Source organism: Nicotiana attenuata, unplaced genomic scaffold (genome assembly GCF_001879085.1).
Source record: "Nicotiana attenuata strain UT unplaced genomic scaffold, NIATTr2, whole genome shotgun sequence".
Lineage (NCBI taxonomy): Eukaryota > Viridiplantae > Streptophyta > Magnoliopsida > Solanales > Solanaceae > Nicotiana > Nicotiana attenuata.
Window position 1 is genome coordinate 127397 of NW_017673299.1, and position 13460 is coordinate 140856.

General features: G+C 43.1%; 2 protein-coding genes across 3 annotated transcripts; both read left to right on the top strand.

Moving 5' to 3' along the window:
- The first annotated feature begins 12 nt into the window (after positions 1–12).
- Positions 13–5480, top strand: LOC109215987 (FT-interacting protein 1-like). Of its 2 annotated transcripts, none has more exons than XM_019380110.1 (2): positions 13–221; positions 1876–5480. In XM_019380110.1, the coding sequence occupies exon 2, from the start codon at positions 1947–1949 to the stop codon at positions 4974–4976; it is 3030 nt and encodes a 1009-aa protein (XP_019235655.1). In that variant the 5' UTR covers positions 13–221; positions 1876–1946; the 3' UTR covers positions 4977–5480. The 2 variants fall into 2 exon arrangements, with proteins under 2 accessions (XP_019235655.1, XP_019235656.1); XM_019380111.1 differs by lacking the exon at positions 13–221 and adding an exon at positions 1333–1638.
- Positions 5481–6285: 805 nt separating this feature from the next.
- On the top strand, positions 6286–6855 carry LOC109215986 (putative ripening-related protein 1). The gene has a single exon (XM_019380109.1). It carries the CDS (start codon positions 6286–6288, stop codon positions 6853–6855), a length of 570 nt encoding a protein of 189 aa, XP_019235654.1.
- The last annotated feature ends 6605 nt before the right edge of the window (positions 6856–13460 follow it).

Consider the following 13460-nt stretch of genomic DNA (forward strand, 5'->3'; position numbering starts at 1 on the left):
ATCTCGTTTTCCACGACTCTGAATATATCTTTGTCTCTTCCTTTCTCTCTTTCCTTGTACCATCTTCAACCATTCTCTTCATTTTCTTCTTCTCTTCCTTTTCCTCCTCCCTTTTTTTTTTTTTGATAATACAAATAAAGGTGTGTTTTTGAAGCCGAGAATCAAAATTCTTTTGGACCAATATAGATATTCAGAACAAGATTCAGTTGACCAGGAAAAAGGTGCAGTTTTTATTTTTTAAAGTCTCCCTTTGTTTTCCTTTTATTCATTTATCCTGCTAGAATCTTGTGTTATCTAATGTTTGATTTATCTTTCTCTGTTTCTCTGTGTCTATTTCATATCTGTTTGGTTTTGAGCAGTTGTGCTAGTAATTGTTACAGTACTTTCTTTTTGTTTTCTTCTTGGTTAGATTATCTTGTTGATAATTGTTTAAAACAGTGGAAAATCAATTGGATTATGGTCTTGTTGCTTTTGAGGTTTGAGTTCAACTTTTTTTTTTTTTCACAAAAAAAGGTTTGTTTCTTGTTTTTAATTAATGTTTGGTGTCTAAAAGGGTATCAGCTAGGCTGTATACTTTTTTTTAATGTAAATTGAGTTATTGTTTTTATATTTTTTGCTTTTTAGTGATTTTTTTTTTTTTCCAGAAATTAGTAGTTTTTAGGTCAACTTTGATGGCTGCCACGATTTGCAAGTATAATAGTTTCTGAAGGATCATTAGTTTTTGGCCCTTAGTTTATAGGTGGGGTCACGTCAATAAAGAATTAAATAAATCCTTTACCTAAAAATGATATGTGAAAGAAAAGGTAAAAAGTTTCAAAGATGGTTTATTCAGATTCTTCTTGTCTCTTTATCTTGAGCTGGAGATTGATAAGAGAACTTTAAGGATATTCTGTGACTTCTTCAGAAAAGGTGTCTTTTGTTATTGTTAAGCTAGCTTGATTAGTTATATCCTTATTAGAGATTACGTTGTCCAGTTTTCAACTACAAAGATGGTTGATTTTCTTGCTTTGACTCATAAGTCCTCTCCTTCTACTATTACAATTTGAATGTTAAAAGAAGATAAAGAATCAAAAGGTGAACTTCTTGACTACTTTTAGCTCGTTGTATTGTTATCCGGATATGTCACTGTAGGGGTAGACGCCAACCATCTCTTCTTTCTATGAACACTTGTACTATTACTGGTTTTTTATAAGTATATGTTGTTTCTCCAGAATCAAAAATTCTCCCTTTTGACAACTGCCCTGCCTTAGCTACTTTACAAACACTACCTCTGGACAGTCTCCTTCTTTATATACTATATGGTTACTTTTCTGTCGAGTCAGAGTATAATGTCTCTTAAGTAGTGTGCCCTGCCTTGAGACCTCTCTGGTGGGTTAAAACTTGAAATGATTGGCTGATAAATAATGTTTTTTTATATTGGTCCGATGTCCTTACGATGATTATGTCATTCATAGAGGTTTTATTTTTGTCTTTTTGTGTTATTTGAAACAAGAGTGGGTTGCTCTAGTCTTGGGTTCACCCCAAGAGCAAGATGGGGAGTTCTTGGAGGGAGGGATGCCGAGCGTCTATCGGAAACAGCCTCTCTATCCCACTTGTGGGATTATACTGTGTTGTTGTTGTATGTTATTTGGTCACCAGGTAAAGATACCTTGTAAAATGTTTGTGGACTTCACTGGGGTTTTTTCTCAGATATTACCTAGCAGTAGTGTCAGGTCTCTTATCCTAAGAAATTCATTAGTAATTTGGCCGCTGCTGCATTTGCTTTTCTATTTTGCTGCTACATTTAATTATTCATGTAGAATAGTTTCTAAGTTGGCTTTATAGTGTTCCATTGCGAGAATATTCCCTTATGATTATATTAATGTTGTTTTGCAGTTTTCTCCTGCTTGATTGGATTTGATCGATCTGCCCCTTGAATTGATTCAGAACTATCGTGATCATACTCCATGAGTAACCTCAAGCTTGGGATTGAAGTTGTTAGTGCCCACAATCTCCTGTCTAAAGATGGGAAGGGCTCATCTAGTCCCTTTGTAGAGCTTCACTTTGATGGCCAAAAGTTTCGCACCACAATCAAAGAAAACGATCTGGACCCTTATTGGAATGAAACTTTCTATTTCAACATTTCTGATCCTAATGACTTGTCCAGCCTCGTACTTGAAGCTCTTGTTTACAACAATAACAAAGCAAGCAATTCTAAATCATCTCTTGGGAAGGTTAAGATCAATGGATCGTCCTTTGTTCCATACTCTGATGCTGTTCTTTTGCATTACCCTTTGGAAAGGGCAGGCTTGCTCTCCCGTGCTAGGGGAGAGCTTAGCCTGAAAGTCTTTATAACTGATGATCCATCAGTTAGGGTATCAAACGTGTTCCCTGCAATGGATTCTTCAACACATATCAGTTCCCTTTCAAGCCTAAGTGATGAATCTAGACAACAAATTCCAGAATTCACACCTGAACCCGTTGCTAATGGTAGAAAAGAGGCTAGACGCACATTCCACCACCTGCCAAACTCAAAGCACCAGCAACAGGAGCCGTATTCTTCCTTTTCAGGTTCCCATCAATCAACAAGATTTGGGTCTGATCAGATGAAATCTACCTCTCAGGGGCCGAAAGTAGTGCGGATGTACTCGGGTTCATCTTCACAGCCAGTTGAATATTCACTGAAAGAGACAAGCCCTGTCCTTGGAGGAGGGCGTATAGTTGGGGGCCGAGTTATTCGAGGTGGCAGGCCATCCAGCACATATGACCTTGTTGAGCCTATGCAGTTCTTGTTTGTAAGAGTTGTGAAAGCACGAGATCTGCCTTCTAAAGATATCACGGGAAGTCTTGACCCTTATGTTGAAGTAAGAGTTGGGAACTACAAAGGAGTCACACAGCACTTCGAGAAGAATCAAGATCCAGAATGGAATACAGTTTTTGCTTTTGCTAAAGAAAGAATGCAGTCTTCTGTTCTGGATGTTGTGGTTAAGGATAAGGATATGGTAAAAGATGACTTTGTTGGGATTGTTCGAGTTGATCTGCATGAAGTTCCAACCCGAGTTCCTCCCGATAGTCCATTGGCTCCAGAGTGGTATCGCCTGGAAAACAAGAAAGGCGAGAAAAAGAAGGGGGAACTGATGCTTGCTGTGTGGATTGGTACACAAGCTGACGAAGCATTCCCTGATGCTTTCCATACAGATGTAGCTAGTCCAATAGATATGTCAGTGCCCTCCTCACAAATCCGCGGAAAAGTGTATCATTCTCCTAGGCTGTGGTATGTTCGTGTCAATGTTATTGAAGCACAGGACTTAGTTGTGTCAGAGAAAAATCGTTTTCCTGATGTCTATGTGAAGGCTCATATTGGTAACCAGGTGCTGAAGACAAAACCAATTAGAACTCAAACAATGAATGCTCTGTGGAATGAGGATCTGATGTTCGTTGCTGCTGAACCATTTGATGAACATCTGATTCTGTCAGTTGAGGATCGTGTTGCTTCCAACAAATGTGAGGCCCTGGGAGTGGTCATTATCCCATTAAACACTGTTGAAAGGCGTGCAGATGATCGATTTGTTCGATCAAGATGGTATAACCTCCAAGATCCCGGTTCAGTTGAGATCGAAGAGCCAAAGAGGAAAGACAAGTTTTCCAGTAGGATCAATCTTCGTGTATCACTAGATGGAGGATACCATGTACTTGATGAGTCAACTCATTATAGTAGTGATCTTCGACCGACAGCAAAGCAGCTTTGGAAGCCATCAATTGGTATATTAGAATTAGGTATCCTGAATATTGATGCACTACACCCATCAAAAACAAGAGATGGAAAGGGTACAACAGACACATATTGTGTGGCAAAGTATGGTCACAAGTGGGTGCGGACCAGGACAGTTATTGACAGCTTAAACCCGAAGTTTAATGAGCAATACACTTGGGAAGTCTATGATCCAGCTACTGTTCTCACAGTTGGGGTTTTTGACAATGGACAGCTTGGAGAAAAAGATTCAAATGGCAAAAGAGACATGAAAATTGGGAAGGTTCGTATTCGGATGTCAACACTTGAAACTGGTCGAGTATACACGCACTCTTATCCATTGCTTGTCCTTCACCCGTCAGGTGTGAAGAAGATGGGAGAATTGCATCTTGCTATACGATTTTCATGTGCATCGATGGTCAACATGATGTTTCTGTACTCTAGACCCCTTTTACCAAAAATGCATTATGTGAAACCATTGTCTGTAGCACAGCAAGATCTGCTGCGATATCAAGCTGTAAATATTGTGGCTGCACGGCTAAGCCGTGCAGAACCTCCTCTCAGGAAAGAAGTTGTTGAATACATGAGTGATGCAGATGCACACCTCTGGAGCATGAGGCGCAGCAAAGCAAACTTTTTCAGGCTGATGTCCGTCTTTAATGGATTATTCTCTGTTGGGAAATGGTTCGGAGATGTATGCATGTGGAAGAATCCTATCACGACATCATTAGTACATGTTCTCTTCCTTATGCTTGTCTGTTTCCCAGAATTAATTCTCCCAACAATTTTTCTGTACATGTGCCTAATAGGGCTTTGGAACTATCAGTACCGGCCGAGGTACCCTCCTCACATGGACACAAGAATTTCACATGCTGTTTCAACTCACCCTGATGAGCTTGATGAGGAATTTGACACATTCCCTACGTCACGGAGTTCAGAACTTGTTAGGATGAGGTATGATCGTCTGAGAAGTTTGGCTGGTCGAATTCAAACAGTAGTAGGAGATGTGGCCACGCAAGGGGAGCGAATCCAGGCACTGCTGAGTTGGCGAGACCCACGTGCCACCATACTATTCATTATATTCTGCCTGCTTGCTGCCATTGTGTTGTATGCTACACCTTTTCAAGTGTTTGGTGTCCTGTCTGGCTTTTACGCGATGAGGCATCCCAGGTTCCGTCACAAATTGCCATCAGCACCCCTAAATTTCTTTCGCCGACTTCCAGCTAAGACTGATAGTATGCTATAGGTTGCTGGTGTTATGTCGAAAGTTTTCTGTGATATTTTCTGAAATCTGATTGTAGTCATTGTCCTCAAGGAAAATTTTGCCTTCCAGCCATGGAGTTGAACAGAGCTCGGGGCCTGAAAAATAAGACTTGGAAACCAAAGAATGGTCTGAAGTTTGATTTGTTTGTATATGTTGTGCAGCAAGTTAGTTGCATTCTCAGCACATTTTGCAGTTTTGTCAAGACTCTTGGAATGTAAGATGGATTAGGCAAAGATGCTGAGAACTGCAGTGTTTGTATATCAAATTTGTACTGTTTATTTACTATGAAGTGCATACTGTCCAGTTGATAGTAACATCTTTTCCTTGGATTTTGATATCATCTGAGATAACATTCGTGTTTGACCATTTACCAAAGCAGTGAAATTAAGTACTGTATTTAGGATGAAAGTCCATCAATTCCAACTGGAAAAAAGGATTTTAAACTGAAACAGCCCAGAGATGAGAAAATTTGATGAATTGAAGGCTTATTTTCTATTGTACTGTACTATATTTTCTTTTCCAACAGCTAAATTGGTCAGCATGCAATGAGAAATATCAGTAACTGATGCATCACTACCATGTTTAACTTCGTCGTGATCTCCACGATTTCAGTAGTAGTATAATTGATATCACAGCAAAATATGATATGTTACCATCTCAAAAAAAAAATGTTTACTTGTAACAAGATCAATACTAATGGTTGTAGCCTATTATGTTATAAGAACATAAATGAAAAACAGATGCATATACCGGTTTCCATGTTTAGTCACCAGATGAAACGACATGTTATTCTATTACTGTGCAGAAAAATACAATGTCGTTTTCAGCAACTAAGGAATCTAAGACAACAAAATAATCCTCAAGTTCTTGTCCTGTTATGTTGTGGTACAATATTGCCTTGCTACAGTAGGAAACATGATTAGGTTTAAGCCGTGGAGGTAAAGTTGCAGAGACTGAAAACTCCAATTTAGATGTCTAACATTTGAATACAATACCAGAGAAAAGAAGAGAAAAAAGCTGTGGCCGTCGAGGAAAGTAAAGAAATTATTATCACATATGTCCAATTTTACTATAGCCTAATAACTGGAAAAAATATATAAGAACTCCAATAGACCATTTGACTGCTAATTTCCATAAGTGCATACTTAATCATAAGAAACCTTTCATGCGTTGAGCAGAATATTGGCATTTTGTGTGGACAAAACACTATATAAACCAGTTAGATTATTATAAGTCTTCACACAACTAACATTTGAATACAATACCAGAGAAAGGAAGAGGAACAAAAACCATGAAGAACTCTAGCGGGGGAACATCACTTCTATTCCTGCTGGTTTTTGCTACTCTTACTTACTGCTCAGATTCAAGATTACAGTCTTGTCAGCCGAGTGGCAAAATCAGGGGCACTAAGCCACCTCCGGGACAATGTAACCCGGAAAATGACTCAGATTGTTGCAAACAAGGCAAGATGTACACCACTTACAAATGTTCGCCTCCAGTGACTGGAAACACAAAAGCTGTTTTAACTCTGAATAGCTTCCAAAAGGGTGGAGATGGTGGTGGACCATCAGAATGTGATAATCAATACCATTCTGATGACACTCCAGTTGTTGCCCTTTCAACCGGATGGTATAGTGGAGGAGACAGGTGCCTTAACTATATCACCGTAAGTGCTAATGGCAAAAGTGTGAAGGCTAAAGTGGTAGATGAGTGTGACTCTACCATGGGATGTGACGACGAGCACGACTATCAGCCTCCATGCCCGAATAACATTGTTGATGCCTCTAAAGCAGTGTGGGAAGCCTTGGGTATACCTGAAGGTGACTGGGGCGATTATGATATCACATGGTCTGATGCTTAGTTGCATTAAGTTATAGTATCTATGGTATTGTAAGAATATGAGGATCGTGTATATAATCAGATTATGTGTAATATGTGGCAAAAATACTACTTAATTCTCATGTTATTGCTGTGAAATTACAGTTAATGAAATTATTCTCTTCATATCAACTTCTGAAGCCATTGAAATATGAATAAGTTTCATGCCTATGAAAGAGACATGGTCAGTGAAATCTGAAAAACATGACTTGGTTCAGTGGCTAATCTAAACCTACAACAGTTTGACCAAGATCAATCATTCAATCAATCAATCAATCAGTCAACTAGGCTTCAGAACCAATTTAGTTGAGCTCAGCTATACAAATCTTGTATATCCTTCAGTGGTTGCATCTGTTAGACTATTTTTACACTAACTCATACTTTATCAGTTTGATCCAGCTATACTTTGTAGATACACAGCATCATGAATTGCCATTTTCTGCAGGCTTAGTGATGATTTCAGAGAAGGTAACAAGCAGGTTTTTGAGGTCGCAGAATCTGTTGCAAGGGGCTTTCTAATATTGAATTGGATTAAACGAGTCAGGATGAATTCAAAATCAATAAGGAGAAGAAGGCCTTCAGGTCCAAAAAAGATGGTTGCAGTTCCTGAAAATGAATTGGGCAAGTTGATTATAACTTGGTCCGATGCATAGAATCTAGAACTTGCTTTCCTCATTTTATAGTTCTATCCATTTCATTTACAAAAGCATTTCTTCTATGTATGTAAAGTTATTGGCTGCAGTTCTTTGTAACAATTGATTATGATATCAACGATGAAAATTTTCGCTTTGATCACTGTATTAAGACTTTATGCGATTATATGAGAAATAGTACCTTAAAACCTTAACGCTTTATCAATTTCCATAAGCCTGTTCAACCTAAGGTTTCACTGATCTATTTATGAAAGCAGTTATAAAGGTATTCAGGTGGAAGTCCTCTAATTAATCAGTTGGCAAAGAGGATTTCTGACAGCACATAAACTATCAAAATTTTACGAATTGAAGGCCTTTTTTCTATTCTACTGTACAATATATTCTTTTCCAACAGGCCAATGGAGCAGTATACATGGAAAAGATGATTGCAACAGAATCAAGACTCTAGTTGATGTAGTATGCTGTAGATAAAAGATATACAGATGCTAGATTACAGGTTTTCATGTTTAGCTACAAGATGAACCAGTATGTTGTTCTACACTGTGCAGAAAATACAAAAGTGCTTTCAGCAACTAAAGAATCCAAGACAATAAAATAACTCATCAAGTTCTTGTCTTATTAGGTAATGCTAGAATGCCTTGCTAAAATAGAAAAACATGAGCAGGCATAAGCCATGAAGGTAAAGTTGCTGAGACTGAAAACTCCAATTTAGATATCTATTAGTAGGAAAAACTAAGCTGCGACTGTCACAGAAAGTAAAGCAGTTATAATCACATATGTATTGTCATGGGCGGCTTTCCAGCCATGCCCCATGACCCCTTGGGCGCGCCCCGTGGCGTCCTAGCAAGCCTCCCAATGCCTAGCGCCACGGACGGCCCCGTGGTCTTGGCCGCGCCAAGTGACAAGCGCGTAGGTGCCTCTGTCGCCCCACCGATATCCCTCGCCAGCGCCAAGCCGCAGGCAGAAGCCAACAGCGCCGTGCGCACAGACAACGCCGCGCGCGCAGACCGTGATGCCAAAGACACTGCTGCTGACAACGGACCTGCTGCTGCCTTATAGAAAACTAAGTCATTTTCATTGTAAATATAGAGTAGTTTTAATTCATGTACTTCCATTATGTTTCTCTAGCTTAGTCAAGTCTAGTCTTGTAGCTTTGGATTATTTTTCTTAAGTATTATTAGGGGGGATCAAGCAATCAAAACTTTCTAGCAAGCAAGCAATTCTCTGTACTGGTGTCTCTCCCCCTCGACACCGCGTTGCTTTTCTGTAATAGCTTTCATTAATGCAATCAAGCTTTCTTTCATTCTGAATTCTCATTTCTTTCTCTCAATTGCTCTTGACATTGGTTTTTCCGTACGGCACTGACAATCTCATCTAGCGTACGGAGGGGACCTCAGTTGGCGGACAACAACTGCACTGACATCAGTTTCCTAGCCTTATGTCGCCCTTCCAAGGAATCTCAGGAAGGCGCCGCGTAACAGTTGGTATCAGAGCCTAGGCTCGACATCGGACGAGGGAACGTATTGACATTACCACCATTTCTGGCCATGGTGAATCATGGGGACCGCATTGCGGCTCTCGAAGGGACGGTTGAGGTATTACGGCCTATTGTGGATACGGTGCCTGAACTAAGAACCAGCCTAGGGCAAAGGTTGGACGACCTGGACCGCAGGGTGCTCCAGGCCGAAGTTGACATTGAAAACATCAGTCGCGACTCCAAGGGAGACCGACAGACGACAGCCACAGAGGCAGCCGAAATTTTTGAGAAATTCGAGGGGCTCCAGCAGGAGCGCGCCGAGGATTTAGCCCACAGGGCACAAGAGGCAGACAGGGTGACTGCCATGCAACAAACTATTGACAAATTGACAGACCAGCTCAATGTTGTCAACGCTGCTTTACAGGGCCTACTCCGAGGAGGTAGAAACCAAATCGGGGGCACTGTGAACTCTGCTTCCGCGACACAGAAACTGAAAATTCCTGAGCCAAAGCCATACAGTGGAGCTAGGAATGCCAAGGAAGTGGAGAACTTCATCTTTGACGTCGAACAATATTTCGATGCGATTGGGGGCCTAGAGGAAGCTAAGAAGGTAGCAACTGCTGCCATGTATCTTCAGGGCGATGCTAAGCTCTGGTGGCGGGTGAAGTACGAAGCCATCAAGGCCGGTGAAGATACTCTCGAGACATGGGCAGAACTGAAGCCAGCCATACGCCTACAATTCTTCCCCGAAAATGTTGAATACAATGCAAGGAGAAAACTACGGGAGCTCCGCCAGACAAAATCAGTGCGGGACTACGTGCGGGAATTCTCCGTGCTCATGCTAAGCATACGCGACATGGGGGACAAAGACAAGATCTTCACCTTCCTCGAAGGGTTGAAACCCTATGCCCGTGTGGAGCTACAAAGACAGAGGGTAGATACCCTTCCCAAGGCGATCCAAGCAGCTAAATGCCTTGGGGACTACCAAATGGAAGCTCGGAAGGACAGGCCCCAGCCGCCTGCCCGAGCGGGATTCAAAGGGGGCCAGCCTAGCAATGGTAGCCCTAGCAAAAATGGGGGAGATCGGAACTCAAACAAATCTAGAGCTCTTTCCTCCGGAAGCAACAGTGTTGCGTCAAACAACAATGATTGGACGAGAAAGCCTCCTTCAGGATGTCGTCACTGCGGCGGTCCACATTGGAACAATGAGTGCCCACATGCACAGATGAATGCCCATCAGGCTATTGATGATGGGACTGATGACGACTCAGACGATGCGGACCAGACTGAACCAGTAGGTGCCTTAAATGCAATTGTGGGTTCCATTTCTGAGGCACTAGCGGAGACCAGTGCTGGTATTCGTAAGAAGAAGGACTCATGTCCCGTCACCAGGAAAGGGAAAAAGAAGGCGAATGAAGAGACTCCTCTTAAACAAGAGAGGACCTTAATGTTCGTCGAGATGAAGGTGAATGGCAAGCCCATTCGGGCTATGATAGACACGGGTGCTACCCATAACTACTTAGCCTCGACTCAGGTGGAGCGCCTTGGACTAGTTGTAGGGAAAGGTAAAGGTAGCGTCAAGGCTATCAACTCACCTCCCCAGCCAGTGGGTGGAATAGCTAAAGAAGTACCGGTGAAGCTTGGGCCTTACGAAGGAAAATTCAACCTGCGAGTGGTGATTATAGATGACTTCGAGTTGATTGTTGGGCTGGAATTCCTAAGGCAAACCAACACCATGCCTGTACCATTTGCAGACATGCTACTGATGATGGGTACCAATAGGGCCAAGCCCTGCATTATCCCGTGCCTGCCCATGAAGATGGCCGTTGAGAACATCTCGGCCTTGCAGTTGAAGAAGGGAGTCAAAAGGAATGAACCTACGTTCCTGGCAACCCTCTGCATTGAAGATATAGAACGCTCCTCGGGTCCCATTCCTGAACCCGTGAAGGAGTTACTACTGGAGTTTGAAGATGTCATGCTACAAGACATGCCAAAGCGGCTCCCGCCTAGGCGCACTGTGGACCATGAAATTGAGTTGGTGCCGGGCGCGAAGCCACCTGCCCGGGCGCCTTACAGAATGTCACAACCCGAACTCACCGAGCTTCGGAGACAATTGACGGAAATGCTAGATACAGGGATCATTGTACCCTCCAAGTCCCCATATGGGTCCCCTGTTCTATTCCAAGAAACATGATGGCAGCCTGCGACTCTGTGTGGATTATCGAGCTCTAAACAAAATCACCGTGAAGAACAAGTACCCTATTCCCCTAATGGCGGACTTGTTTGATAGACTGGGTGGTGCTACGGTGTTCACCAAGATAGATCTGAAGACAGGTTATTGGCAAGTTCGGATTGCAGAGGGTGATGAACACAAGACGACTTGTGTGACAAGATATGGGTCGTACGACTTCCTGGTCATGCCATTCGGCTTGACCAACGCCCCTGCTACGTTTTGCACTCTCATGAACCAAGTCTTCCGAGAGTACATCGACGAATTTGTGGTGGTCTACTTAGATGACATTGTGGTATATAGCCAGACATTGGAAGAACACCTAGTACACTTGCGGAAGGTCCTAGCTCGGTTGCGGGAACATGAACTATATGCAAAGTTATCCAAGTGCTCCTTTGCTCAGAAGCAAATTGATTTCCTCGGACATGTCATCGAGGAAGGACGCATCAAGATGGACCAACAGAAAATCCAGGCCATCACAGATTGGCCGCCACCTAAGGATGTCCACGCCTTGAGGGCGTTCCTTGGCCTATGCAACTTCTACCGGCGGTTTGTGAAGAACTACTCACTTATCGCAGTGCCATTGACAGAACTCCTCAAAAAGGTCACACCTTGGGACTGGGGACCAAGGAGAGCAGAGGCCTTCAACGCATTAAAAGCGGCTATGTCTAGTAGCCCCGTCTTGGCCCTTCCTGATTTGGCCAAGCCGTTCGAGGTACAAACAGATGCATCTGACTATGCCCTCGGCGGAGTCTTGCTACAAGAAGGGCACCCTGTAGCGTACGAGAGTCGGAAGCTGAAGGATGCAGAGCGGCGCTATGCCGCCCATGAGAAAGAATTATTGGCTGTCGTCCACTGCTTGCGCCTCTGGAGGCACTATCTGCTGAGAACCTCGTTCGTGGTCAAGACAGACAACACAGCTGTTAGCCATTTCATGACCCAGCCGAAGCTGAACGGTCGACAGGCCAGGTGGCAGGAACTCCTAGCTGAATTCCACTTCAACTTGGAGTATCGCAGTGGAAAGACCAATCATGTTGCTGATGCGCTCAGTCGGAGAGCTGATCTAGCATCGGTGTGCCTACTCACCACCCTAAGGGGGAGCGAAGTAGCCACATCCATCAAGGACCAAATACGGGATCTACTCATCATGGATCCTGCAGCTCAGTATTTGGTTGATTTGGTAGGACAGGGCAAGACTCGCCAGTTCTACATGGAATATGGTTTTCTGAAAGTAAAAGGGAACCGACTTTATGTTCCTAAAGGAGGAGATTTGCGGAGGACTCTTCTAGCGGAATGTCATGACACTCTGTGGGCCGGCCATCCCGGTGAAGAACGCACCATGGCGTTACTTCGTCGTGCCTATTATTGGCCTCAAATGGCCGATGATGTCGCTCAGTATGTGAAGACTTGTCTAGTATGCCAGAAGGACAAGTCGGACCGCTTGACACAAGCGGGACTCTTGGAACCACTCGCTGTCCCAAAGAGACCTTGGGAAAGCGTTTCCCTGGATTTCATCACCGGATTGCCCAAGGTCGGAGATCTCACAACCATCTTGGTTGTGGTGGACCGGTTTTCCAAGTATGCCACCTTTATTGCAGCCCCATAATATATATCAGCAGAAGATACAACTCGACTCTTCTTCTCTCATGTCGTCAAATATTGGGGCCTGCCCAAAGACATTGTTAGTGACCGCGACTCATGCTTCACTAGCAACTTTTGGACCCAACTCTTCAACGTGCCTCGGGTCAAAATTGAGTCACAGATCAAGTTTTCATCTGCAATCTGATGGCCAGACGGAGCGGTTCAGTGGTATGTTAGAGGAATATCTCCGCCACTTTGTAACCGGATCGCAGAAGAATTGGGTGAAGCTTCTGGATGCTGCTCAACTGTGTTTCAATTCACAAAAGAGCTCTAGCACCAACAAAAGCGCTTTTGAAATTGTTACCGGACAGCAACCGCTACTCCCACACACTGTGAATGCACCAAACATGGCTAAATCTCCTCGAGCTGCCAGCTTCTCAAAAGAGTGGAGGCGGAATAGTGTGGAGCTATCTTGTTAAAGCCCAAAAGCGGATGAAGAGGCATGCTGATCAGAATCGTCGCTTTGTTGAATATCAAGTAGGAGACAAAGTGATGGTCAAAATTCCAAAGCGGTACTTATTTGCAGGGGTCCATGACCCTCGCCTATTGCAAAAATACATTGGACCCTTGTCCATTGAAAGGCGCAT